Genomic DNA, 26,091 nt, shown 5'->3' with positions numbered 1-26,091 from the left:
CGGGCAGCGCTGTGTCCCTGGTGGGGTTCCAACAGGAGCTTCTACACACCAAGAGGACTCAACCCCCAGGACTTCACACACCCACGGTCATCTGTGGTTTCTGGGACCTGGGGCTACCTGGGTTTTCCTAGAAAGAGACTAGAACAAAGTCAAGGTTAGCGTGACCATGAACACGGCTACCCTGAATGGTGTCCACCGTACTCCAGCTCCATCCACCCACCCACTCTTGAGCTCCTGCTCATCCCGTGCTGCATGCTGGGCACTTGTCAGCTGCCCCGGTGACCGTGCCCATGTCGGGTGTCCCATTCTGCAAACACCCACTCAGCCACCGAGTCTCCCGGGTGTGCACACCTGTGTACGTGTGTACACTCACCTCCACACTCACCTCCACCTGCCTGTCAACCCTGCTGGGTCTGGAGATCAGAACATGGCGTCTTCAAAGTCATGGCCTCTGCTGGGCCCGTGGGGCTGCCTCACCACCCCCCGTGCCCTGGCCCCCCACGACCCAGCTCACCTGGTACCCAGCATGCATCTGGGTTTTGCCGGGTCAGGTGAAGAAGGCCCGGAGCCCTTCTCTGCAACGGACGATTCTGATCCACAAATCATCCTTGTGCTGCTTGGGGTGGGGCCTGAAATCACCTGTGTCACCCTGTCCCCTGACATATGAAACCCATGTTGATGGCCAGGGTAGAGACCAGGGACGTTGCCCAACATCCTACAGGTACCGATGACATCCCCCACTGCAAAAAAAAAAAAAAATTAATCTGACCCCAAAGGTCAATAGCTGAGGCTGGGAATTTGTTTCATATCCTGAAGTTATTATTCGCGTAGCTTTTCTGATGTGCTAAAGTCATAAACCTACAGGGGACCTGTTGGGTTATTTATTTCTTCTTGAAGCAGGGTCCTCGAGTCTGGAAATGGGTTCATGAAGTCTCAGTGGGGAGACAGCGGGTGTATATATAGTGTGCCATGCCTGGGACAGTGGAGGTCATGGGACATAGAGGCCCAACCAAGGGCTCAGACGCCAGGCCTAAGTACTCGGATTGTGTCCTGGCATGGGGAACCCTTGGGAAGATTTGAAGCAAGAGGAGGATCCATGGCATATTCTAGAAGGATCGTTCTGCAGACGTCCCCACCAAATGGCAAAAAAATAAAAGTGTACGTTGGGCAGTACCAAGCGTGGGTGAGCTTGATGAAATCACTATTCCCCTCAGTCCTGCCCAGGACATCAATCTCCCTTTGTCTGGTGTATCCATGCTGTATATGCTACCCTCCCATTCGTTACCAGCTGGCTCTGTTATTAGATCCCCTTCCATAATTTATCATAATGCTTATATTCAAATAATCCATGTTTAATTTAATAGGAGCCCCCCCAAAAAAAGCAATAGGGATGCGGGCCATTTTATTACAGTATATTATTGTTTGATTGTTTTATTTTATGATTGTTGTTAACCTTTTACTGAGCCTGATGTGTACCCGTAGATTTATCCCAGGTATGTGATATGGTTTGAATGTGAGACACCCCGCCCCGAAGCTCATGAGACGCTAGTGAGAGTATCATCCCAGGGGCTCAGGAGGCTGAGGCAGGAGGATCGCAAGTTGGAGGCCAGCCTCAGCCACTTAGCAAGGCCCTAAGCAACTCAGCGAGACCCTGTCTCTAAATAAAATGTGAGAAAGGGTTGGGGATGGGGCTCAGGGGTTAAGTGTCCCTGGGGTACTAAAGAAAAAAGAAGGAAGGAAGGAAGGAAGGAAGGAAGGGAGGGAGGGAGGGAGGGAGGGAGGAAGGGCAGTGGTGACCCAATCAGTGGATTAATCCACTGGATTAATATAATCTGAAGGGACTGCTGTACCAGGTGATAAACATAGGCAGGTTGGGGAAGGCTGGAGGAAGTAGGTCACTGGAGGGTTGCACCTTGTGGTTTATATTTTGTTCCTCACTGCTCCTTCTCTGCCCCTTTGCCTTGTAGCCACCGTTCCTCCTGCCTCAGCCTCTGAGCTTCTGGGATGAACAGCGTGCTCCAGGCATAAATATTAATTTTCATCCTTAAAGTTATCAAATCACATGACAGGACGTTTGGAAAGTGGAGAAAAGATGGGGAAAAAAATCATCTCTGTTAACATTCGGTGAAAATTCTTTCCACTTTGATGTCGCAATGACTGGTCGTAATTACTGGTTAGGTCAGCGGCATTCGCTGTGCTCGCGGGGATTGTCCATACCCCCCCCCCCCAGAACTTTCCATCTTATCAACCTGAAACTCTGTCTCCATCCAACACCGACTTTCCATTCCCCTCCCCCACCCCGGCCTCCACACCCACTTTCTTTCTTTCCTTCTTTCTTTTTAAACCTGGGATTGGTAAAGGGTGACCACTTCACCCCTGAGCCACATCCCCAGCCCTTCTTCTTTTTTTTTTATGTAGAGATAAGATTTGGATAAGTTGCTTCGCGGCTAAATTACCGAGGCTGGCCTCCAACTTGCGATCCTCCAGCCTCAGCCTCCAGAGCCTCTGGGAATGACGGGCGTGCGGCTCCCTCTTTTCCCTCTCTGAATTCGATGGCTGCCGGGGATTTCAGGTGAGGGGAGTCCTGCAGCACTCGACTGTGTTTGCCTTATTTTTTTTTTTTTTTCCAAGATCATGTCCTCAAGTTTGGTTCATGTCAGAATTTCCTTCCTTTTTAAGACTGAATGATATTCCATTGTTTGGAGAGGACCACATTTGGTTTTTCATTCATCTGTCGTTGGACACCTGGGTCATTTCCACCTTTTGGCTATTGTGAATGATGGGGCGGTGAACATAGGGGGGACCCGATATCTTCTTGAGTTCCTGCTTTCATTTCTTATATATATATATATATATATATATATATATATATATATATATATATATGTATTTATTTTTATTTCTTGTATATATATTTTTTTCTCACCATCCCCTTTGGCTGAGTATTTAGATTGTAGGTAACCTCTCAGTTTTAGAAATAGTGGTGACCTGGCCAGGACACAGGGCACACGCCTGTCTTCCCAGCCGCTCGGGAGGCTGAGGCAGGAGGATCGCAAGGTGGAGGCCAGCCTCAGCCACTTAGCGAGGCCCTGAGACCCTGTCTGTAAATAAAATAGAAAAAGGGGCTGGGGACGGGGCTCAGGGGTGAAGCACCCCTGGGTTCCATCCCTGGTATCAAGAAAGAAATTGGAGTGTCCTGAAAAATCTCAGGTTCTAGGCCTTCTTGCAAAGGCTTCTGGGTAATCGTGCAACAATTTTAAATCTTGGAGGTGGGAGCATCTCAGGACTCCTTTCCAAAGCACCACCCCAAATCAATCTGCCGCCCTGCAAAAAAAAAAATTGTCCCATCTTTTTGTTCAAATTCTCTGTCCCCCTCTCTGCTCCCTAGGAAGGCTGGTCCCAGCCTCTGAGAATCCCAGGGACTCTCTGGTCATGGAGTTGGGGGGGGGGGGACCAGGCGCGGTGACCCAGCTGGCTAGGTTGCAGGGACTGGTTTCAAGATTAAATCTTTAGGACTGGGACGTGGCTCCGTGGGAAGGCACTGGCAGAGCGGGCGGGAGCCCTGGATTCGAGTCCCCACAGACACCACCAACGGGGACAGGAAGATCAAATCTCTCCTGAGTGTCCCGCCTACCACACAGGTGTATGTGGACCTGTGAGTACCCAGTGTCCCCGACACCCAGGTCGGCCCAGGCACCAGAGGTCTGGTGGAGACCGAGGCAGGGCCTCCCGAGAAAGAGAAGCCCTTTCCTTTGAGGGAAGAGACACAGAAATCAACTGTCACTGTCACCTCTTTGTATGTGACTTTCCTAACCTGAAACCATTTAATCCACTTTTTTTTTATACCAGGGGTGCTGAACCCCTGAGCCCCATCCCCAGCCCCTTTTTATATTTTATTTAGAGACAGGGTCTTGCTGAGTTGCTCAGGGTCTTGCTAAGTGGCTGAGGCTGGCCTCCACCTTGCGATCCTCCTGCCTCAGCCTCCCGAGCTGTGGGATGACCGGTGTGCGTGCCACCGTGGGCCTGGCTGATCTGCTCCTTGTTACAGAGATGAAGCAAAAGGTTTGAACTATTGTGTCAATAGAATCTGGTTTGATATTGGAAAGCATTTCTCACACACACACACACACACTCACAGGTATGTTCTCTCTGTCTCCTTTATTTCCTCTAATTTTCTGATTTATCCTGCTGGGCTTGCTTGTTCCTTTTTCAAGTTTGAAATCATCTTACCTTAAAATAAAAATATAAAAATAAAAAAGAGCCAGGTACCGTGGCGCACGCCTGTCATCCCAACAGTTCGGGAGGCTGAGGCAGGAGGATCGCAAGGTGGAGGCCAGCCTCAGCCACTTAGCAAGGCCCTGAGCCACTCAGCGAGACCCTGTCTCTAAATAAAATAGAAAAAAAAGGGCTGGGGACACGGGACTCCCTGGGACCAAAAAAAAAAAAAAAATGGAATTTGAATCGAATTGTCTTGTGTCATTTAGGACCCGCCCGCTCTGGGAATCCCCTGCCCCAGGTGAATCTGTCCCTCTGTCTGGATGGACTATTCCTTTGAACAGCCTCCCACCCCGGGGCGGTGTGTGTCCCTGTGTCCTGAGGATCCCTTGGAAATCTCTGTCCCTCCCTGTCTTCATAACAGGTCCCCTGGAGGCCTCAGGGAGCAGGACCCAACTTTTGGCTAAGGGAGGTCACCCGGGTTTGGATCCTTCCTATGGAAACCGGGAGAGTCAAAGTGAGGCTTGGAAATGGCCCAGCCGGAGGGAAGGAGGCCAGGGCCAGCCGGCCCCACCTGGGAGCCAACAAATGGTACAAAGACCAGCCCCACCCCGGCCGCCCTGGCGCCAGGCCCCAGGGTCTACAAACCAGCCTGAGCCCTGCAAAGGACAGCCACTTGTGGCGCCAGCTCTGGAGCTATGGTGGCCTGGGGGCACCAACCTGCTCATCGACTTATTTCCTGTTTGATGGAACCCACAACAGTGCCTGGCACGATGCCGTCCAAAAAAAAATATGGGGTGACCGGAGCCAGGCGCAGTGCCCAGCAGCTGGGGAGGCTGAGGCAGGAGGATCGTAAGTTGGAGGCCAGCCTCAGCCACTTAGCAAGGCCCTGAGCAACTCAGCGAGACCCTGTCTCTAAATCAAATAGAAAATAGGGCTGAGGATGGGGCTCTGGGTTTTGCTGAGGTTTTGCTGAGGCTGGCCTCCAACTCGAGATCCTCCTGCCTCAGCCTCCAGAGCCACTGGGATGACAGGTGTGGGCCACCGTGTCCGGCTGATGATGATGGTTTTGGAGGGATTTTGCTCTGTGAGTCATAATGAGAGATGGTGAAGGTGGGGGGTCACAGTCATGCACCAATGAGGAGGCCGTACTCAGAGGACTTGGTGAACTATCCTTGATTGACACTGATCAGGGACAGGAGGATCATGGGTGTGGGTCACCAGGAGCATCCACAGTGAAAGCATGGGATCCTCAGGTCCTCAGTGACCAAGGGCCTGCAGGACATTGGGTGATCAGATTCGGTGACTGTGCCGTCATGGCGTCCGGAGGGTCACAAGTGGCCTGTTGCAGTTCAAACTTGGTGACCGGAGCCACGGGGGATTACAGACTTTGGTAATCAGAGATGTGGGCGACTGGTGATACCAATGACTAGGGGCCGATCACTAGATTGGTGGCCAGGGAGGTTAATGCTTAAGCCCTTGGGGACCCTGAAGAAGAGGCAGCAATGTCAGATATCGGACATCAGAGATATTGGTGATAAGAGACCTTGGTCATCGGAGGCAGGTGACTGGGTTGGATGGGTCAGCGGCATTGGCAGAAAATTTGATGGTGAGAGGAGTCTATGATGGGGACATTGGACATCAGGCGTATTGTTGGTTAGAGATATTAATGATCAGACACAAGTGACCAAGAACATTGTGTGGCCCATGCCTGTCATCCCAGTGGCTTGGGAGGCTGAGGCAGGAGGATCGCAAGGTGGAGGCCAGCCTCAGCCACTTAGTGAGGCTCTGAGCCACTCAGGGAGACCCTGTCTCTATATAAAATATAAAAAGGGGCTGGGGACGGGGCTCAGGGGTCGAGTGCCCCCTGGGTTCAGTCCCTGGTACCACCCAACCCTGTCCCCCCCGAAAAAAGAGACATTGGTAATGGGATTGGAGATATTGGAGGTCACACATGATGATCATCAGATCATTAGGAGAAAAAAAAATAACTGATCACCTGACTTGGTGGCCTGCCCTTGAACCCAGGAGTCTGAGGGCGGCCCAGAGAACATCATGAGACTCTCAAAAAAAAAAAAAAAAAAAGAAAAGAAAAAGACCAATCGAGGACATTGGCGATCCTACTATTTGTGACATTAGCGACGGTGCATTGGTGATCAATACCTTGGCGATCAGAAACATGGATGAGAAGAGAGATTCATGAGCAGGCAGGCTATGGGTGAGTGGAGACAGTAATCACCTTTTATCGATTTGGGTGATCAGACACATCACGGATCAGAGGCATTGATGAATTATTGGTGATCAGTATCAGTGATCGGTTGTTAGGAAGCAGAAGTCTCTGGGGATCAGAGATGTCATTGACCAAGAATATCAGTCATGATATTCTGAGCCCCGTCCCCAGCCCTTTTTTCTATTTTATTTAGAGACAGTTGCTCAGGGCCTCGCTGAGTTTCTGAGGCTGGCCTCCACCTTGCGATCCTCCTGCCTCAGCCTCCCAAGCCGCTGGGATGACAGGCGTGCGCCACCGTGCCCCACTAGCTGTCACCGATGATCAACATCCTTGATCAAAGACGACAGTCATTGATATCGCTGATCAGACATTGGCCATCAGGATTGTCCATACATATCGATCAGGTTGGTCAGTGAACAGTGGTGACCAGGTATCTCAGAGATCAGAAATGTCCCTGGGGAGAAGTAACTGGGTGTCAGGTTTGGATTTTTTCAAGAAACCCAAGATTTTTTAAAAATTTAAATGGTGATGCATCAGACCCCCCACTCCCCCACCTACCCCTTCCCTCTCCTGGGGTGTCCCCTGGGGGACCCCACCAAACAGGTTATAGATTGATTCACAAAAAAAGTATTTTTTTTTTTATTATTCTTAACAGTATTCACTTTTAAGGATAGGCGGGTAGCATACAATTTTTTTTTACAGACAATATATAAATGTTGTACATAATTAACAATAACTTAGTTCACTAAATCCAAAATAAAACAAGCCCAAATAAAACATAGAAACAGAAAATACTGCCGATTCTTTTTTTTTCTCAGGCGGATACTAGTACAAAATAAGTTACTTTCTGGGGTGTGGTGATTTCCCCAGCCCAAGACATGGCACTTGGTGGACAGGTGTCTTCCAGAGCTGGGGACAGTGGGGGGGGGGGGACGGTCCCCTCTCCGGCCACTGCACCCCCAAGATCACCACCTACAGACTCTTAAGCTTAGGACGTGTCTATGTACAACGGTACCTTGGACGGGTCCAGAGGGCCACACACAAAAACCAGGGGACCCCAGAGGGGACTGACTCCACCCCATTCCTTTAAGCCCAGATGTCCCCCACCAGGCCGCCACTGCCCCCCAAAACCAAGAGCAGCCCCTCCCCGTTGCTGGTACTCCCAGCTCTCCTGCTAGGATGTGTGGGATCCAAGAACTTTCCAGAAATAATCTCCAAGCTCCCCCATTGGTTTGTAATTTATATATATATATATATATATAGCAGGGCTCCTGTGGGTCACCTATCATTGACTGGACCCCAAAAACGAGTTTCAAAATAAGACAATTAACTCATCGGTGAGTTCAACGTATGCAGTTTGATTTTTTTTTTTTTCCATTTTTAATAGTTTCTTCTTTGTCTCAGAGTGGGAAAGGGGGAGTGGTCAGAAAAAGGATGTATTTACAGAGGTCTACCTGGCAGAGAATGGAGGCCAATCATGGCTTTGGGCCCCGTGAAGGGCGCATACCTCGGGGGGCTGCGGGTCCAGCTCTGGCCTTAAAGCCGAGGGAGCGATCTGGGGAGACGTTTCCCCTTTCAAGAAAAATGTTGTTTCCTTCCTGTGACCCGCCCCGGCCTGGGAACCACTGTGGGGACCGCCCGCGATTGTCTCTGCCTTCTTGGGCCCAGCCAGCTCTCAGGGTGCACAAGGCTGGCGTCCCCTGGTCACTGCCACCAACCATCAGCAACCCCTCTTGGCCTTGGCTCAGCCCAGCTGTTTCAGAGAGAGAGAGAGCGGCCACAGGAGAAAGGGGACACAGGCTGAGATTCGCAGACACCTGTCCCCGAGAGCCCTGGTCCCCTAGAGACCTCCAGGTCCTCACCTCTGTCACCATAAAGGGTCTTTTTTTTTTGCTCTCTGAACCTTGTTCATGAAAGAAATGTCACCTGGACGGGCCACCTCCCAGCCCAGGTGAAAAAGATTCACAGTAACTTGCAGACAGGCTGCTGGGGCCCCGGGTATGGTGGCCTTCCAAGGCGAGGACGAGGTGGCTTTAGGCTCCGGCTGGGCTGGTGTCAGTGTCCAGAGAAGGGCGGGCAGCCGAAGGGACGGGTCCCCCCACCTCCCATTCCTGGGAGCTGCGTGCCCTGCAAGGGCCACCCGCCTCTGTCTGTCCGTCTGTCTCTGTCCAGCGGGGTGGCTTGTCCCCTAGCCCATGGCGGTCACCATGCTGGAGGGGTGGGGGTGTCCAAAGGAGAGACTGGAGGAAGGATGGATGGGCGTGGGCGTGGGCAGGATGTGTCCCGAGTGGCTGAAGGGCGGGAGGTGACCCACGGGGGCCATGTGTCCGGCCAGGGCGGCGGCACTGAAGGGCGACGACTTGTCCTGCATGCACCTGGACAGCTCCTCCAGACCCTCGGTCCCCTTCTTGCTCTTCTTGGATTTGTTGGACATTTTCCGATTGCGGGTCTGGATTCCCTCCTTCTTCATGGTCAGCGGCCGGTTAACCTGGGACAGGGACCACCGCGACACCGTGAAGGGGACAGAGGGAGGGGGAGGGGCTGGGGACTGTCCCCTGCCCAGGACCAGATCCCTTTCCAGGACCAGATCCCCCTCCCTGGACCAGATCCCCTAACTGGCTGCTTCTGCAGGGGACATAGGAGACCTGGATTGGGGAGTCAGGGGTCTCCAGGGGCCGTGGTCTTCAGGGGAGTGGTCTTCGGGGGCGTGGTCTCCAGGGGGCGTGGATTGGGGTCTTAGCCACGCCCCCTTCCATGCCTATCAAACTCCCTATCTCCATTTCTGGAAGAGTGGTGTCTTGATCGGGTGGCACCAGCCATACCCCCAGTCCCTAGGTCACCTCGCTGCCCGCCCCCTGCACCCCCAGATCCTCCCCTGACCCTGACCCTGACCTTGACCCTGACCCTGATCCCCTTCCCCCCCCCCCAGAGCTGCTCAGGGCAGTTCCTCCTCTTTCCTAGGCGCAGCCCTCCGCCCCCTGCACCCCCAGATCTTCCCCTGACCCTGACCCTGACCTTGACCCTGATCCCCTCCCCCCACCCAGAGCTGCTCAGAGCAGCCCCTCCCCTTTCCTAGGCGCAGCCCTCCTGGTGGCTCTGGCAGGCGACAGCGGCTTCCCAAGCCAAGCCAAACTGGAGATTGTGGCCGGGAGGGGACCGTCGCGCCCGGGCAGCACAAAGAGCTCAGGTCCCCCGGGGAGGGGCGGGGCGGCGGACTCACATTGTGCAGCTTGTAGTAGAGGCCACAGGCGTTGCACACCGGGTCCCCGTTGGCATTCCGGCGCCATAAGGTGGTGGTTGTCGTCTGACAATTCGCACAACAGGTGCCAGCTCTCCGGGCGGCCGACTGGGAGCGGAGGGGCGGCGTCAGCGGGCTGGGCTCCCACGCCCCCGCCTCGACCTCCCTCCGCCCGCCACTCCAGGGGCCACCCGTCCCCAGCCCCCCGCCCTCTGCCACCGCCAGCTGAGAACCGGGGGATCTCAGAGCCCAGGCATCAGGCAGCTCAAAACCAGGGCATTTTAGAAGCTGAGAACTAGATGGAGCGGAGGATCACAGAACCCAAGGGTCTGGAATCCTGGCGGCTCCGGAGGCTGAGGCAGGAGGATCGCAAGGTGGAGGCCAACCTCAGCCACTTAGGGAGGTCCTAAGCAACTCAGCGAGACCCTGTGTCTAAATAAAATAGAAAAAGGGGCTGGGAAAAGGGGCTCCGTGGTGAAGCGCCCCTGGGTTCAATCCCTGGTAATAATAATAATAACAACAACAACAACAGAATGGGGAAACTGAGACCCTAGAGGAGACTGTGAACCACAGTGGGCACCCATGACCTCGGTCAGCCCCTTTGCAGCCCCTGGGTCGGAAGCTGCTTCTCTCACCTCCTCCACGACTCCCCTTAAAAAATCCTGGGTGAGTCGCCTGTCATCCCAGCGGCTCGGGAGGCTGAGAGAGGAGGATCGTGAGTTCAAAGCCAGCCTCAGCCAAAGCGAGGCCCTAAGCAACTCAGGGAGACCTTGTCTCTAAATAAAAATACAAAAAGGGCTGGAGATGGGGCTCAGTGGTCGAAGGCCCCTGAGTTCAATCCCTGGTAACTCCCCACCACCCAAAAGAATAAAATAAATCCTGGGTGAGGGTCTGGGGCGGTGGCTCAGTGGGAGAGCACTGGCCTAGCACGTGGGAGGCCATGGGTTCGATCCCCAGCACCTCATGGAAATAAATTAATGACATAAAGGTATTGTGTCCATCTACAACTAAAGAAAAAAAAAAGAAAGAAAGAAAAATAAAATTAAAAAAAAAAAAAATCCTGGGTGAGTCATCCGTGTCCCTGAGACCAGGGCAGGGAGACCCCGTAGCCAGCTGCCCTGGAGGGAGACGGGGTGGAAAATGCCAGATTCGGACAGTGCGGGGCTCCTCTGTCCCCTACAGCCACCGACTCGCCCCCTGGGGCTATTTAAATGAAAGTTTACTGTCACTTAATACAATTTTAAGATGCAATTTTTTTTTTAAATGGGGACATTTCTAGTGATCAATAGTTCCAGGTGGCCCAAGGCTGGGGCCCCCCAGGAGAGTGTAGGAAGACACCTCCATCTCCCTAAGAATGATCCCAGCGGCCTGATGTCCCCAGACGCCAGAGTAATAGTGCTAACCCGAAGCCCCGCCCCCTTTCCTGAGTCCCTGTCCCCAGGACAGGCTCGGCGGGGACGCTGGGAAAGAGGATCTTGTCCCCAACCGCTCTATCCCAGATCTACCTACTCCAGAGCCCCCCAAAACTTCCCAGAGAACCTCAGACTAAAGTCACCAAGCAGCCAGCGTGGGGGTAGGAGGAGGCTGAGGTCACAGAGGGGACCAGGGACAGCCACCCGGCTGGGGCAGGGAGGGGTCTCCATGACTCAGTCAGTCCCTGAAGCTGGAATTCTGACTCAGGGGCCACCAGCCTCAGCCTCCACCCCTCCCTCCCTCCCTCCCCCTCCCAGACTGTCCCTGCACCCTCCCTCCAAGGGGGTGGGGTGGGGAAAGGGGGGACCCCCCAAAGCAAGCAAACGATTTAAGCCCTCATAAATCACTTGGCCCTGCAAAAAATATATATATGTATTTATTATTCTTAGCATTTTACGCATTATTTGCACAGTGGAGGGTATTAGAAATTTCAAAACAGCCCAGCGAGAGGCAGGACCTAGCCTGAGCCGCCTCTAAAACCCTTTGCAGAGTCCGGAAACAGATACACTGAGTTTCCTTATCTTTGGGCTGCAGATGTCCGGATAGGAAACTTCAACAGGAGATCCGAAAGGCCACTAATTTTTTTTTTTTTTTTCAAAATCACTCAAATGAAAATACCCAGTATAGGTGACTCTATGGAAAAAATAATAATAAAGGTTTTTTTTTTTTTTTTTTTTTTTTTTTTTTTTGGAGGGGGGTGGCTGGTGTGTGTGTGTGTTTTATTTAAATAAGCACAAAGTGCTTGTGTTGGGAACAGGGGAGGACCACTAGGGTCAGCCACAGGGAAAATTACTTCATGGCCTTATTTTTTTTAAATTAGTTATTATTATTATTAATTTTTTTTGAAAAGTTAAGTAGAGGCCAGAGGACAAGGTTGGAGACCTTTAGACACTTGATTTGGGGGATCCCTGCCTCTACCCCCTGCAAGCTGACAGGCATGGAGAGTACCTGATGGGTTGCACAGAAAGAAATCTAGACTAAAAAAAAAAGAAAAGAAATCTGGCTAGAAAGAAGGATGATCCGACCCAAACTGATCCCTAAATGATTTTTTCTTTTCTTTTTGAAAAAAAAAAAAACAGGGATTGAACTCAGGGACACGCAACCACTGAGCCCCATCCCCAGCCCTATTTTGTATTTTGTTGAGAGACCGAGTCTGGCTAAATTGCTTAGAATAGACCTCGCTTTTGCTGAGGCTGGCCTCCAACTTGCAATCCTCCTGCCTCGGCCTCCCCCCCTGGAGTTGCTAGGATGACTGGCGCGCGCCTGGCTCCCCCCCAAGATGATTTTTAAGAATTAAAAAAAATTTCAAGAGCGTGTCCTCCCTCCCTCCAGCCGGGGGTGCAGCCCCCCATCTCCATCCCAGGTACCCGACTCCTACCAGTCTCCGCTTGGGTTTGATCAGGGGTCGGTTCTGCCCGTTCATCTTGTGATACAGCCCACAGGCATTACACAGGTAGTGACCGGTCCCATCTCGCCGCCACAGAGGAGTGGCGGTGGCTCCGCAGTTGACACACTCTCGGCCTTCTGGAGAGAGGGCAGGGAGAGATGCGGGTCCCCCTTCACGGACAAGATCACAGGGAGGGAGCCCCCAGGCAGCCCAAAGCCAGGCCAGACTTGCCCAGACAGAGCAGAACAGGCGTCCCATAGCTGGACCTAGGACGCCTTTGTTTCTTCCCCAGAGGGGGACCCTGCCTGATCTGTTCCCCCAACTCCATCTGGCATCTCTGGGAGCCCTTGGCTCCCCCAACTTCAGTTCTGGATCAGAAGGAAAAATCCCCCCCCCCAACTTTTCTCCCAGAAACCCTAAGAATTCAGACCTGGACAGGGATTGAAGTTATTGCTCTTTCAAATAGAATAAATAGAAAGTTCCTTTCGTGTTGGACTTGGAAGGGGGGGGGGGTTGTTGTTGTTTTTCTTTCTTAGTTGTTTAGTGAGTTGTTTCTTGTTATTTTTGTTTTGTTTTGTTTTGTTTTTTCATGACCATCTGGATTGCAAATCACACACCAAACAAACTTGGAGGAGAAGAGAGCGCCAAGCAGAGTGGGGACCCTGCGGCCATCAAGCAGGGGACTCGCTGTCACATTCCCTGGGAAATTCTTCCTGATTGAGTTCAAAACTAAAGTGGCCCAGAAAGGGACGCTTTGGTTAGGAGACTCCAGAGTTTAAAATAAAATTTAAAAAAAACTTAGAAAAATCTTTTCCCTTCTCCCTGACTCTAAAGGGATTGGGGAGGAGATGGAGACCGCTGGAACCCGGTGTTAGCCACAGGTCATTGCCCCAAGGCCACATTCCTGGACAATCCTAGTTTGATCTGGCCACTGCTGGCCAAGCGGTGCGGGTACCCGTGGCTGCGTCCACTTGTCCCCTAGCTCTAGCCCTCGGGGAGGGAGAGTGAAGGGCATGCGGGGTGGTTAAGGGGGTGGGGGGACAAGTCTTGGGAATTTTGCTTTGGGGGAAAAAAAAAATCTCCCAAGGAGATCAGGAGCCATCAGATTCCAAGATGGGACTTGAGTTAGAGAACCAGATTCCTTTAGGGTCTGGAGACTTTGAAATGCTCCCAAGACACACGTACACACATGTCCCCAGGACGGGCCGACCTCACCTAAGGCGCCCTGCGACTTCTTGCACTTCCAACCACGAGGGTGCCTTGAGTTTTCAGGGGACTCAAAGAGAGGGAAAGGGGACTCTCCTCGTGCGCTCAGGTCAACCTTGGAGAGGGGATGGCGGGTGGGGAAAGGGAACTTTCGCTCCTGGGCAAAAGTTTCAGGCTCCCTTTGATTCCATTCTGTCAACTAGGAGGGTGACACTGTGCCCTCTCCCAAATCCAAGTCCCTGCGGCCAAAGCCAAAAAAGCGCGCGCCCGTTCACCAAACCCCAGGCGCCTGAACTTACCTGAGCAGGATCGTGCCTTGCTCCGCTGCTTCGGGGTGAAGCTCGAGGCTGGACCACCCAAAAAGCCCCCTGGGTGGAAGAGTCCGCTGCCATATTCGTGCGCAGCGGCGGGCACATAGGAGGGGTAGGTGGGGATGGGGTGGTGGGTGGCAGGCTGCGTGCCCATGGTGGCCAGACCTGGGCGCAAAGGGCTACCGCCCTCCAATTTCATGCTTTCGGTCAGTGACACTTGGTACTTGACACCGTCCTTGTCCTCCCCCCGGGCTGCTGCGCTGCCCCCTGCCGAAGACGAGGCCGGGGAGGCGGCCCCCGTGGCGCTCGGGTCTGGAGACACCTCTTTGGGTGGCGTCGGTGGGAAGCCGAAGAGATGGGAACCAGAGTGGGCGGCCGTGGGGGTGAGGGAGGCCACCGAGCCTCCGCTGCCTCCCCCGCTGCCTCCAGCCGCCCCTGGGTAGACGGAGAGGGGTCCTCCAGGGCCTCCGGCAGCTGAGGGGTGCAGGGGGGTCTTGGAAAAGGGGCTCACGGTCCAGGGATTGTGGTGGTGCGCGGCCGCGGCCGACAGGGCTGCTTTGCCCCCATCCAGCCAGGGCAACCCGGGGCTGTGCAGCAAGTGGGGACGGCACATCTGACCTCCGGTCAGGCGAGCTGCGTGCAGAGGGATCGGGGATCAGGGTGGGGACCCAGAATCACGCCATCCCCATCCACCACCGACCAGCAGAGAAAACCAGAAACACTGCTAAGCATCAAGAATGTCAGTCCCCAGTTAAAGGACAAGTGGCGCCCAGAAGGGATCCCCCCACCATCCCGGGGGGGCCCGGGGCCAGCTGGAAATGGGGCAAAGCCCTCCAGGTTCCAGATCGTCTCCAAGGGGCCAGTGTCCCCCCCATCTTTCTCAGCCCGATTTTCTTAGCAGCTCCGATTCCTGCGGATCCCACATCCGGGAAGCGGCCAGCCCGGCTCGGCCACCCCCTCCCTGGCCTGGCCTGGCGCGCGGAGCCTGGGCTTCCCAGTCCCCCACCAGCCCCAGGCCCCAGGCTCACCGTGCGCCGGGCTGTAGGAGACGCGTGCCCGCGCATGGGCCGGGTTGGCGTAGTAGGGGTTGCCCTGCGAATCGAGGTGATTAAAGAAGACGTCCACTTCGTCCGGGGGCAGCAGCTGAGCCGGCTCCATGTAGTTGTGCGCCAGCCCCGGGTGGTGCGAGTCGGGGTGCTGAGCGTTCAGCACCGCGGGGTGCGCCATCCAGCGAGGCTGCTCCGGCGCCACCTCCATGGCCCGCGGCGGCGGAGGCAGCGGCTCGGGATCTGGGAGGAGGTGGCCGCGGCCCTGGGCGACAGAAGGAAAGAGGAGGGGGTCTGAGACTGACGGCTAATGTCTGACCCCCTCCAAGTCCCTCCACGCGCGCGTCACGGAGCCCCCCGCGCAGGACCGGGTCCCCGGGTGGGAGGAAAGCGCAAAAGGTTCAAAACGAAAGGAAGGCGGGGGAGGGGGTTCGGCCACGCACACTCGCAGGGTGACCCCCGCGATCCCGAAGCCACCCGGGGGTCACAGACGGGGACGAGCCCTGACACCCGATGACCCTAAACAAACGCTCCCCAGAAGGCACTTAAGTCTACGGAGCCCCCCACCCTCCCGGGACACCAACGCACGAACTCGGGCTAAAAAAAAAAAAGTTGGAGAGGCGAGCCCGGACCCCCACGGGGACGCAGGACTCCAGCGACACGGACACACCTACACTTGGCCGAGGGTGCCCCATGCCGATCGCGACCCCCTCCGCGTCCCCAAAACACGCACACACAGCCCCGCGGGCTGAGCGCCAAAGCCCCCCGAGCGCACTCCCAAGTGGCACCATCTGGACCCCCTCATCGAGGCGCAGCGAAGCGATCACACGGCAACCTGGACCCCAGCAGGGACCCCTCCAAAACTAGGAGCCACCCCCAAGGTCCCCCCCCCTACGTCGGCTCCGCACCCCAAACTTACACACGCAGCGCCGCAGGGAGGGAGGGGACCCAGCAGTAGAAAGTGCGGGAGCACGCACGACCGTCCCCGGGGTGGCTGGCCCAGCCACAGCGCGTCGGTGGCTGGTGGGGCTCACGGGGCAGGGGAGGGGGACAGCGCGCGCCTCGGCCTCGGGCCCGCCCGGCTCCGGCCCCTCGGCATCCTCCGGCCGCCCTGGCGCCAGCTGCCGACTCCTGCACAGACATGAAGCGGGGGCCGCGCACGCCTAAGAAGCCGGCGCCAGCCAATCAGCGCCGCGCGCCGCCCAGCCTCCGCCTCCCATTGGCTGAGCCCGCAACTCCCGGTCCGCTGGACTCCCGGACTGACCCGCGGGCGGGCCCCCTCGGTTGGCGGGGGCCCCCCTCCCAGCGCCCTCCCGGCAGCCCCTGCTGCCAACGCCCCCCTCCAGGGACCCTCACTCGCGGGTCCCTTCTTGGGGACCCTGTCTGATCCCTCCAACCTGGTCCCCTCTCGCAGTCACCAACCATCCACTGGGTCCCCCTTTCTTCCCAGTAGCCGGGCCCTTGCACCCTGTCCGGGTGTCCTCCTCTGGGGGACCCCAGTCCCTCCACTCCCTCGGAGGAAGTCCCACCTCTTTTCCCACTGATCGTGGTCACTCGGAGCCCAACTACCTTCCCAGATCGTTCCCTCCCCCAACTCTGGGGGCTGCCTGGGCGGGGGTAGGGGGTGGGGAGGACTCCAAGGGCAGCTGTTGGGACAGCAGGAGTGGACAGCCGCAGGATCTAGCCGGCCCTGGAGGGCACCTGGGCCTGGGGACACGCGGCCGCTCTGGGCTGTGCCTGACCCCGTGGAGGTGGCCTGGCCGGCGGCTCCACAAAGCGGGTGGGTCATTCCTCTCCCCGGGCGTGGCCTTCGCAGACCACCGGGCTGAACAGCCTGGGGCGAGGCCGGGGAGACCCGGACTGGCGCCAGCCTTGGCTCCAGGAAGATGCCCCGGGGCAGAAAGAAGGCTTTTTTTTTTTTTTTTAAACTCCCCGGAGGCGATCCCCAGGGAGGGGGCAGGCGGTGGTCTCTGAGCACTGCGTCCCCCTGGTCACCTGGAACCGGGGGACGCACACACCTCCATCCCGGGGATCCATCTCTGGGGCTTCATGGGGCCGGGTGCGCCCATCTAGCTGCCACCCACTGTCCAGAGAGCAGAGAGACCGAGGTTCCAAAGGAGCCTCTGACCGAGGACAGAGGGGATCCCCCCTAAAGAGATTTGGGGGAACTTAAACAGGTGCGGGGTGATGGGAGGGGGTCGTGGAACGCCCTCCAGCTCCTGTCCCCTGGCTGGGCCCACGATCGGGATACCCATCCAGCAGGATCCCAGGTGGGACCGGGAGGGGGGGGCAGGAGGAGGGCTGGGGTCCCGACCCCCCCCTTTACACACCGAGAGTGGGGGAGGGGCGGCGGGATTGACAGTCGGTAATTGGGTAACTGGAGGCGGCTTCTCCGGCCCCGGCGGCCCCGCCACCGCGACGCCGGGCCCCTGACGTCACCCGATTCGCCAGGAAATGAACTTTTTAATAATCCGAGGAGGGAGGAAAGCCCTCGGTCCCCGTGGCTTCGGGGGGCGCCGGGCCCAGGCTCAAGATCCTCGGGGCGCGCCCCGGTCACCCCCTCCCAGGCCAGCACCAGGCAGCGCCAAACGGGGGCGCAGGCTCATGGCTGGGGCCTCCTCTCCTGCCCGTGCGTCTGGAGTCTGTTTGTCCGAGGCCCCGGCGCAGGTAGAGGCACGGGGCTGGGGGAGGCAGAGCTCCCTGGAGCTGGAAACCCGGCCGGAGGGGACCCTCCAGGCGCCCCCTGGCCACCCGCTGCGTCCTTCCCGATCCTTTCCATTCCGGAGAGCGCGGGGCCTGGGCTGCTTGGAATTCCGTTCCTCGGGAGAGGAGGCTGGCGTCCGCCCCGAGAAGGGCGCGCGGGGGCCGGGCAACAGGAGCGCCAGGCCGCTGGCTCCGGGCCTCGGCGACCCAGCGTGGCAGGTGAGTGACCTCCGGGACTCCAGGTGCGCGCTCCCCGCCAGGCGCTGGGTCCGGCCCGAGCCCCACGCCTGTGTCCCCTCCTGCAGCTCCCGATCCTGCCTCCACGCGTAAAATGAGATCGCCACGGAGCTTGGAGCCCCTTTGGGCCTGAACAGGAGCCTCTCCAAGACCCCCACGGCCTGGGGACACGTCCCCCCCTTCTGTTGTTCTGCAAGGCCATCGAGCTGGAACCAGGCAGGGACTCAGCCGCGGGAAGCTGTACCCGCCGCGGGGCGGTGATCGCCGGAGCCGAGCGGAAGCGTCTCGCCCCGGCCACGATCGCAAACGGAGGTGGGCAGCTCGGAGCACCCGGGAAAGCAGGTAATGCGCCTTTATTTTATTTTATTTTTTTGTCCCCAACGTTGGGTTTCAATGATCCTCCCGATCTGGGGTGCAGGGACAGGGGGGTGCAATTTCAGCTACAGGAATGGGGTCTCGGTCCCTCCGAGGGGAGGGGGAAAGGGGCTCGGCTGGTCCAGGTCCCCTCTCCAAACCTCACCCCAAGCGTTGTCGCCGGCCTGGCAGAGAGCAAAGCGCAGGAGGAGATTCAATTACCCCGATCGGCAGCTCAGAAAATCGCAGCCGCTTAGCCGGGCGCTTAGGCGACGCTTGAGTAGGGGCCTCCGGAGACCCGCACCGGTCCTGGCTGCCCGCGCTCTGGGCGCAGAGCGAATCCAAAGAACAAGGGGATTCCGCCAGGTCCCTGGAGACCCTTGGAGATGCCTTTCTGGAAACTGCAAGCAGCCAGCTGGCCCGGCCTGAGCCTCCACTGAGGTGTGGACTCCTGCGTTGGATGCGGGATCGCTGGGTTTTCCAGCCAGGAAGGAACCCGCGTGGGACAGCCAAGTGCCACGCCCGGTAGCCATAAGCCGAGACGGCCTATAAACTGGGGGCCTGCGCTCTCCATGTATGCACGAGCCAGACGGACCGACGGACAATCTTCCAAAGCCTCACCCGCTAGGCCTGCCAGACAATTGTGCCACTTCTAGTCTCCAGCAAACCTCCGGCGGCGATGGCCAGCCAGGTCAGTCCCCTGGATCAGCCCCGGGCTCCGGTATTGAGGTGACCGTCCCCCCCCCCCCCCGCTGCCCCGATCAGAGCAGATTCATTCCACTTTATGCATCGGATGATGGTGTCCACGGGACCACTCCAGAGGGATAAAATCCTCCTGGTCCATTTTTGACTTTGGTCTGGTTCGATCCTGAGCAAAAATGCTGCTTTTGATGGCACTAAGGAGCTGTCACGTTCTCTACACCGAGACAAGATTTTTTTGATTTTTCCGGAGACTGAGGAAGGTTGGCCGAGAAAAAAATGGAATTGGAGAACGGCCCTTTTCAAGGGATTTCCCCCCGATCGGCCCCAGGGATGGTTCTACAGGAGAGTCCAGGGCCCCGACTCATCCAGGCCCGGCTCTAGAGCAGGACCTCGCTTCTACAAAAAGGCTGCCAAATGCCAGACCCGGTCACTACTGCCCAGGTCTCCCACTTGGGTCCAAATCCCCTCTGGGCCCTTTGTTTAAACCTCACTCATCCGAGGCGGCCCCTTTGGGATCATAAGTTGGCCTTTTAATTTTTCTAGGCTTTTCCTAATGAGCCTGCAGGAAAGGTGTGTGTGTGTGTGGGGGGGTTCAAGGAACCCCATTATCTCGGCATCTTTCTTTTTTCTTTTCTTTTTAATTTTTTTTAGGGACTTTCACTTGGCCACACTGCCAATAAATCTCGAAAGATCGTGGGGAGGAAGTAGGATCATTAGTAAGCTTCAGAAGTCCCTCTAGACCGGGTACCCAGACCAGCCAGCCCTGCAGAGGTTCCCCGCAAGAGGGGGACCAGGATTCTAGCACCCTCTTTTTTTTTTTTTTAACAAATCAGGAGGCTTGCTCTTTCTGGGGTCCTGGCCTCCTCTTTCACCCCCACTCCACCCCACCCCACCCTCAGTGTCCTCTTCCTGGGCCTCCTTAGGAAGCGGGCTCTGCCCTTCCATACTGATTCCTTTGGAGACTAGAGACCGGGGCCGACGGTCTTAGTGGACCTCAACGGCCTGAACCCGAGGCACCTGGGGAGATTCTAGGTCTCCTTACCCGGTTCCAACCTCCACCTCCTGAGGACAGGGGGGCCACCTGAGACCTGCGGACAATCCCCCTGCGTTTCTAACCTCCTCCTCCTAACAGCTCGGGTGCTACCCAGAGCCCCTGGCTGAACAGACCCTTGGCAACTGCTAAATCCGTTTCGTTAGACGCCATTTGTTTGCAATTCGTCAACCCGGCTGGGACACGCTCTCCAGACGCCTGGCCAGTCGCCTTCACCCTACCTGGTTCCTGAATCCTGCTTGCTCTTAAACGAATCCCAGCGCGGGATGCTGCGTAGACCCGGAGCCAGATGTTCCCAACCCCGGACAGATGTAGCTTTTTTTTTTTTTTTTTCTTTTTTCCAAAACCAACGAATTTTTTTTTGCCTTGCTTGCTTGGGAAAGATGCAGCCACCAAAGCCGCGGGGACCTTTCCTTTGGCAGCTGGGTCAACTCCGCCCTCCCCATCCAAGCCTGGCCTCTCCACCGGAGCTGATTCTAAAGGCCCCCGGGTCCGGCCTCCTCCGCCTGCGGGCTGCAGATCCCCCGCGCCCCGCGGGGATTGAAATGCCACAAAACGGATTCTGACTCCCTCCCGGCTTGGGACAAGGGGGGGACAGACTTCCAGATCGGGCACTGTCCCCCACCTGCACCCCCCCCCCCAGCCACACTGGATAAAAGGCCGCGGGGTGCGTCACGCGGGGGCGCACGCAGGAGCGAGCCGGGTTAAGCCGCGCAAAGCCGGCGCACGGGACCAGCCGGCAGGTGCAGCCGCCGGCTCAGCGGTCCCCGTCTCTGGCGCTTCGGCTGCAGCGGCCCCGGGGTGAGGGACCCGCCGAGACAAAGGCTCCATCTCCTGGAACCGGGAGGGGGAGCGCTTCGCGGAGCTCTAGGGAAGGCTGAGCTCTCCAGGCCCTGCGCTCTGAGCCATGGCGAGGCAGGAAGGCCCCAGGCGGGCCTGCTGCTGTCCCCAGGTCTCCAAAAAAAAAAAAAAAAAAAAAAAAAAAATATGCACCTGGGGACAGCCAGATCAGGCCTTGGGATTTGAAGTTAGAGCCGCTGGCAGATCCAGGAAGAGCCCCAAACGTAGGGGCCACGGGGCGCAAAGGATCGGGTGCCAACCCCGGAATTGGAAAGGCCCGGGACAGGCGGGTGGCCTTGGAGGGAACTTACCCCGGTGAGTCGGTGAGTCGCAGTGCGCGGCGCCCCCAGGCGGATGGGGTCCGAGCGGATCTGGGAACGCGGTGCGGTGCGGTGCGCTGCGTGGCACCCGGGGCGCGCGCGGAGTGGCAGCGCTCACCAGCCCAGGCCAAGAGGCGCGCCCAGCCACCGCATGGTGAGCATCCGGCTGCTTTTGTCCGCCTTATGCGCGGCCCAAGCGGGTGGGGTGGCCGGCTAGGGCGAGCGAGGAGCCTCCACAGTGCTGGCTCGCCACCCCTGTCGCGTTCTTCCCTCCCTCCTGGCCCGCAGCGCGGCTGGGTTTTATTTGGACACCCCTCCTCCCCCCCGGGAGGGGTTGCTGGAGCGCCGCAGGGGGGCAGGAGAGTGTCCCCGGGCTCTGCGCCCCAGTCTGCCGGGTCCAGTCGCCAGCCTGGCCGGCCAGAGGGCCACTAGACACTCGAAGCGCACACACCCTTCTGATGCACGCTGCAGGCCACTCCCGCCCTCTCCCGGGCGCACACACACACGCGCGCCCCGGCTCTTGATCCCAGGGCACAGCCTCCCATGATGGCTCTCTTCTGAAAGTCTCCCTGGGGACCATCGGGGGACCATGGGCACACACACACACACTGACCCACGCACGGCCACAGTCGCTTCTCTTCCTTCTCCAATCCACTCCAACCAGTGTCCACACGGACACTCACACGTGTGTGGGTGCCAACGTGGCTCAGTGGCTGTCCCCCAAAAGGGAGATCTGGGTCACACCAACACAACACAAATGTGGGTGCATCCACTCAAAGGTCCCTCCACACTCTGACACACAGTCACACACGACTCCCAAGCTGCTTTGGTGAAGTAGAGAGGATAAGCCCCCCCAGTTTCCCACTCCGGAGAGGGACCTGAACATTTGGGGAATGGAGTTTGTGGAGTTTCCATCTCAGGCTACAGAAGGCGAAAAATGGAGCTGGGACGCTTGTCCTTAGAAGGTTAGGGAGGGAAGTCCCCTGCCCAGAGGGCTTCTCAGTTTGTCCTAGACGGAAATCTAGTTCTTGTATCAACAAGGGCCCGATCAATCTGCGCACCCCTCCCATTTCAGTCACTTAGGGACACAGTGGCCTTAGGTTCAAACAGAAAGTGCTTTGCCCTGGAAGGACTGGGAAAATCCATAGTCATGGGCCCAGGTGTGCCCCAGAGAGGGAGTGGGTCTGTCCCCTCTCATCTCTAACATCCATGAGTCTTTCTGTTGTTTTTTTTTTTGGGGGGGGGGTACCAGGGATTGAATCCAGGGGTGCTTAACCCCTGAGCCCCATCCCCAGCCCTATTTTGCATTTTATTTAGAGACAGAGTCTCCCCGAGTGGCTTAGGGCCTCCCCATTGCTGAGGCTAGCTTAGAACTTTCGATCCTCCTGCCTCAGCCTCCCGAGCCACCGAAATGATAGTGATGGGTCTCTCTCCAAATCTGGCGGTAACTCTGTCGCTCCAAGCACGCGACTCGCTGTGTCCTGCTTGAGTCTGCACGTCTTGGTCGGTGCCCAAAAATATTTGCAAAACCAACGATAGTAATGCATCCATTTCTTCTTGCGGATTCCTGAGAGTTTGTGTACTGGGCCGTAGGTCACTGAGTGACTTTTTTTTTTTTTTTTTTTTTTTTTTTTTAGAGCACTGCTTTTTATTGTCACCCAGGGGAAAGTCTGTCTGAGGGACTGGGAGTGTGTCCCTGTGCCTGAGTTTCTGGGATCAGAAGCAGGTGGGTCTTTCCAAGTGTTGGTAAATGACTTGAGTGTCCCCCTTTGTCCACGTGAAGCAGTTTTGCCTGGGCGCCCTGAGTGGACAGATCTGTATGTGGTCATTACAGTGTGGCTCTCCGCGTGTAATTCTGCTTATCGAGGGTGTTTCTGGGAACCTGGGTGTCTGTCTGTCTGTCTGTCTGCCCGTCCTGCCTTGAACAGCGTTAAGTATCAACGTGGAACTTTGAACGGGGGGCGCTGGGAAGGGGCGGGTGCAGGCAGATGCGTCTCCACATCTGTGTCCATCTCTAGTAGGAAATCGATGGGGACTGGGGGTGGCCTGTCTCTGTATTTGTGGGGACGGTTTCCCCTGATGATCTAGGGGCTGGCTGGGTCTTGGAACTGGGTGTGTTTCTCTGCCCAGGGCTACTCTCTCTGGGTCTGGGACGTGGATGTCCCCGGGTGACGGAGTGGTCCATCCTGAAGGCGCATGAGGGTATCTGCACCTCTCCAAACCATCAGGGCACACAGCTGAGCTCCAGGGTGCCATTTGCCCGGGCCCTTTCCGTCTGTCTGTGGGAGGGGGAGATGAGCTGATAAGGCTTATCTGCCGTCGCCAGCACCATGCTGAATAACTGCTCTAATGAGGTAGTCTCCCTGGGACCACCGGCTTTCAACCCCCCCCCTTCCCTGTCCCTGCTGGGGAGGGCCAGGGTCCTGGAGCTCAGAGCAAATCACTCTGGGGACCCCAGGTGACTGCAGGACCTTTTCTAGCTGAGTCTTGTTCCCTTGCAGGGGGGGGAGCAGGTTCAAGGTCCAGCCCCCCCCCCTCATCCCACACCACTGTCCACCTCTTGGGCTGGATGGTCGCAGTCTGTGGATTTGAGTCTGGCCTTCGGAGGGCCGGTGGGAGGAGGAGGCTTTGGAGAAGTCAGTCCAGAGTGGGTTTCGATGGAGAGAAATTGAGACTCAGAAAGACAGGCAGCCCCAAGGACAATTATTATTATTATTATTAATTTTTTTTAAGTAACAGAGAGGGATGGGGGTTAGAGGCTGGGGGGACCCTCTGAAATAAATAACAAGTGGCAGAAAGGATCAGAGAGAAGGGGACTAAAGGCAGAGAAACTGTTAACCAGAGACAGACAGAAACGAGAAAAAGATACAGCCAAGTTCCGGTGGTGCCTGCTTGCCACCCCAGCAGCTGGGGAGGCCGAGGCAGGAGGATTGCCAGTTGGAGGCCAATCTCAGCAACTTAAGAAAGGCCCTAAGCAATTCAGCAGGATTTTGTGTTTAAATAAAATAGTCAAACAACAGGCTGGGATGTGGCTCCGTGATGGAGCACCCCTGAGTTCCATCCCGAGTCCCCCCCTTCCAAAAAAAATAAAAAGAAAGAAAAAGATCTAGATAGAGGGGGAAGACAGAGGCTGTTCAGGGTCCCAGGAAAGAAGCGAAAAGGGACCACAGCAAAGAGACAGAGGAGAGGCCACACAAAGGAAAGAGGCTGGTCTTGGTGGATGGACAGACACAGAGACCCGGGGCTGGGCCTGGCCGGGGACGCCGAGGAGAGCGCAGGAGGCTGAGTCTCCGGAGGAGGCCGGGGCGTGAGCGCAGAAGTCGTGCGCCGGGCGGGGCACCCAAGAGGCGGTGGCGACAGCGGGCAGGGGGGGTCCAGCGCGGGGCTGTGCCGCTGTCCGGGGTAATTTTTCATCTCGGCCGGCTAATCTTTGTTCCCGGCGAAGATAATGAATAGCCAATCGTTATCTGCCCGGCTCCCGGAGGCTGCCCGAGAATGGGGTTGTACAGGGTTGGGAATTGTTTCCAAAGTGCCGCGGAATAAATGGTGTTCCTTATCTCTGCCTTCCAGATTATCAGAGCCCTTTCAGAGAGCGCACAACAAATGCGCCCGCCATCGAATGCAGCATTTACCACCGCAGATCCGCGCGCTGATGGGCAGCCAGATAGCCATCCGCGGGGGGCACCGTGGAGCGCCCTGCGCCCAGCGCGCCTCCAGCCTGCGCGCAGGGGCCACCCGAGTGTGCGCTCTCTCCGGGGGAGACACTGTAGCCGGGCAGCCTTTGGAAGGCCAGCGACGGAGTGGACGCTCAGCACACGGGGGAGACGTGGGTATGCGTGTGCCAGGGTGTCAGACATGTGTCCTGCAAGGAAGCGCACGTGTCCCAACCTTGGTGGCCCCGAGGAGCGCCTGGAGATGGCCTTGGAAAGACGCGCGTGGGGACGGGCCTGGCACGCACGTGTGACTCATGAAGCTGGGGTCTTTGGGCAAGTCAGCTCCTGTCTGGAATTTGCAGCTTTTCCATCCATCCTTTCAGCAAACACTTATGGAGCACCTACTGTATGCCATACTGACCCTGGGCCGCCCCCCCCCCCAAAAAAAAAATGATTGTGCAAGCTTGCGTTGGCATGCCTCAATGCATGTCACCCCTTCCAGGATGCTTTGGAGGGGGGGGACACACACCAGAAAGGGGGCGTGGCAGCCGCGAGGGAACGTGGGGTGCGCGCTTGGTGCGTTTTGGGGGGCTTGCAAGCTGCAGAGCATGCGCATCTGTGGGAGGTGAATGCACGTGTCAGCGTGTGGCTGGGGTGTGCACCCGGGAAGATGCGTCCTGAAAACTGCCTCTTTCAGCCCAGGTGTGCCCAGGTGCACAGGAAGAGGGCGAGAGGACAGGGCTGACCGGGTGCTTGCGAGTGTAGACTCCTACAGGGACAGAGAGAGGCGTGCGCGGGGATGGGGTGGGGGGGGGGACAGTGGGATGTGCCATGTTGGTGGCAGAAACTGGCTAGGGAGCCAAGAGGAGCGAGTCCAGGAGTTTGGGGACACTTATGGACACTTATGGAGCACCTACTGTATACCATACTGACCCAGGGGTCCTGGTCCCCACAGCCTCTCGGCTGTAAACCCTGAAGCTGGGGCAAGAGAGCCCCCGAGCCTGGCTGCCTGAGGTCCCTGCGCCGTGAGTGACACGCGCCGCCGACAAAGGCTGTATTTTTCCAGCCCTGCGCCCCGCCCGTGCGCGCGCGATGGTCCCCATGGCGACGTAGATAGCGCCTCAG

At 57.1% G+C, this 26,091-nt stretch overlaps 1 protein-coding gene and 1 long non-coding RNA gene across 3 annotated transcripts; one reads left to right on the top strand and one right to left on the bottom strand.

The window, feature by feature from the left end:
• Window positions 1-7,083: 7,083 nt before the first annotated feature.
• On the bottom strand, window positions 7,084-21,573 carry Gata2 (GATA binding protein 2). Of its 2 annotated transcripts, none has more exons than XM_027954456.2 (6): window positions 21,305-21,573; window positions 15,089-15,371; window positions 14,049-14,693; window positions 12,535-12,680; window positions 9,666-9,791; window positions 7,084-8,933 (listed from the first exon to the last, which is right to left on the bottom strand). In XM_027954456.2, the coding sequence occupies exons 2-6, from the start codon at window positions 15,315-15,317 to the stop codon at window positions 8,634-8,636; spliced, it is 1,446 nt and encodes a 481-aa protein (XP_027810257.1). In that variant the 5' UTR covers window positions 15,318-15,371; window positions 21,305-21,573; the 3' UTR covers window positions 7,084-8,633. The 2 variants fall into 2 exon arrangements, with proteins under 2 accessions (XP_027810257.1, XP_027810254.1); XM_027954453.2 differs by lacking the exon at window positions 21,305-21,573 and adding an exon at window positions 16,026-16,233.
• LOC114107128 (uncharacterized) lies at window positions 17,100-25,758 on the top strand. The gene is made up of 4 exons (XR_003585291.2): window positions 17,100-18,028; window positions 18,115-18,388; window positions 22,951-23,039; window positions 24,884-25,758. It is a non-coding gene; the product is annotated as an uncharacterized lncRNA (long non-coding RNA).
• Window positions 25,759-26,091: the final 333 nt, after the last annotated feature.

The sequence above is a fragment of the Marmota flaviventris genome, chromosome 20, assembly GCF_047511675.1.
Source record: "Marmota flaviventris isolate mMarFla1 chromosome 20, mMarFla1.hap1, whole genome shotgun sequence".
Classification (NCBI taxonomy): Eukaryota; Metazoa; Chordata; class Mammalia; order Rodentia; family Sciuridae; genus Marmota; species Marmota flaviventris.
Note: the sequence above shows the minus strand (reverse complement) of the source record. Positions and strands in the feature narration are given on the sequence as shown.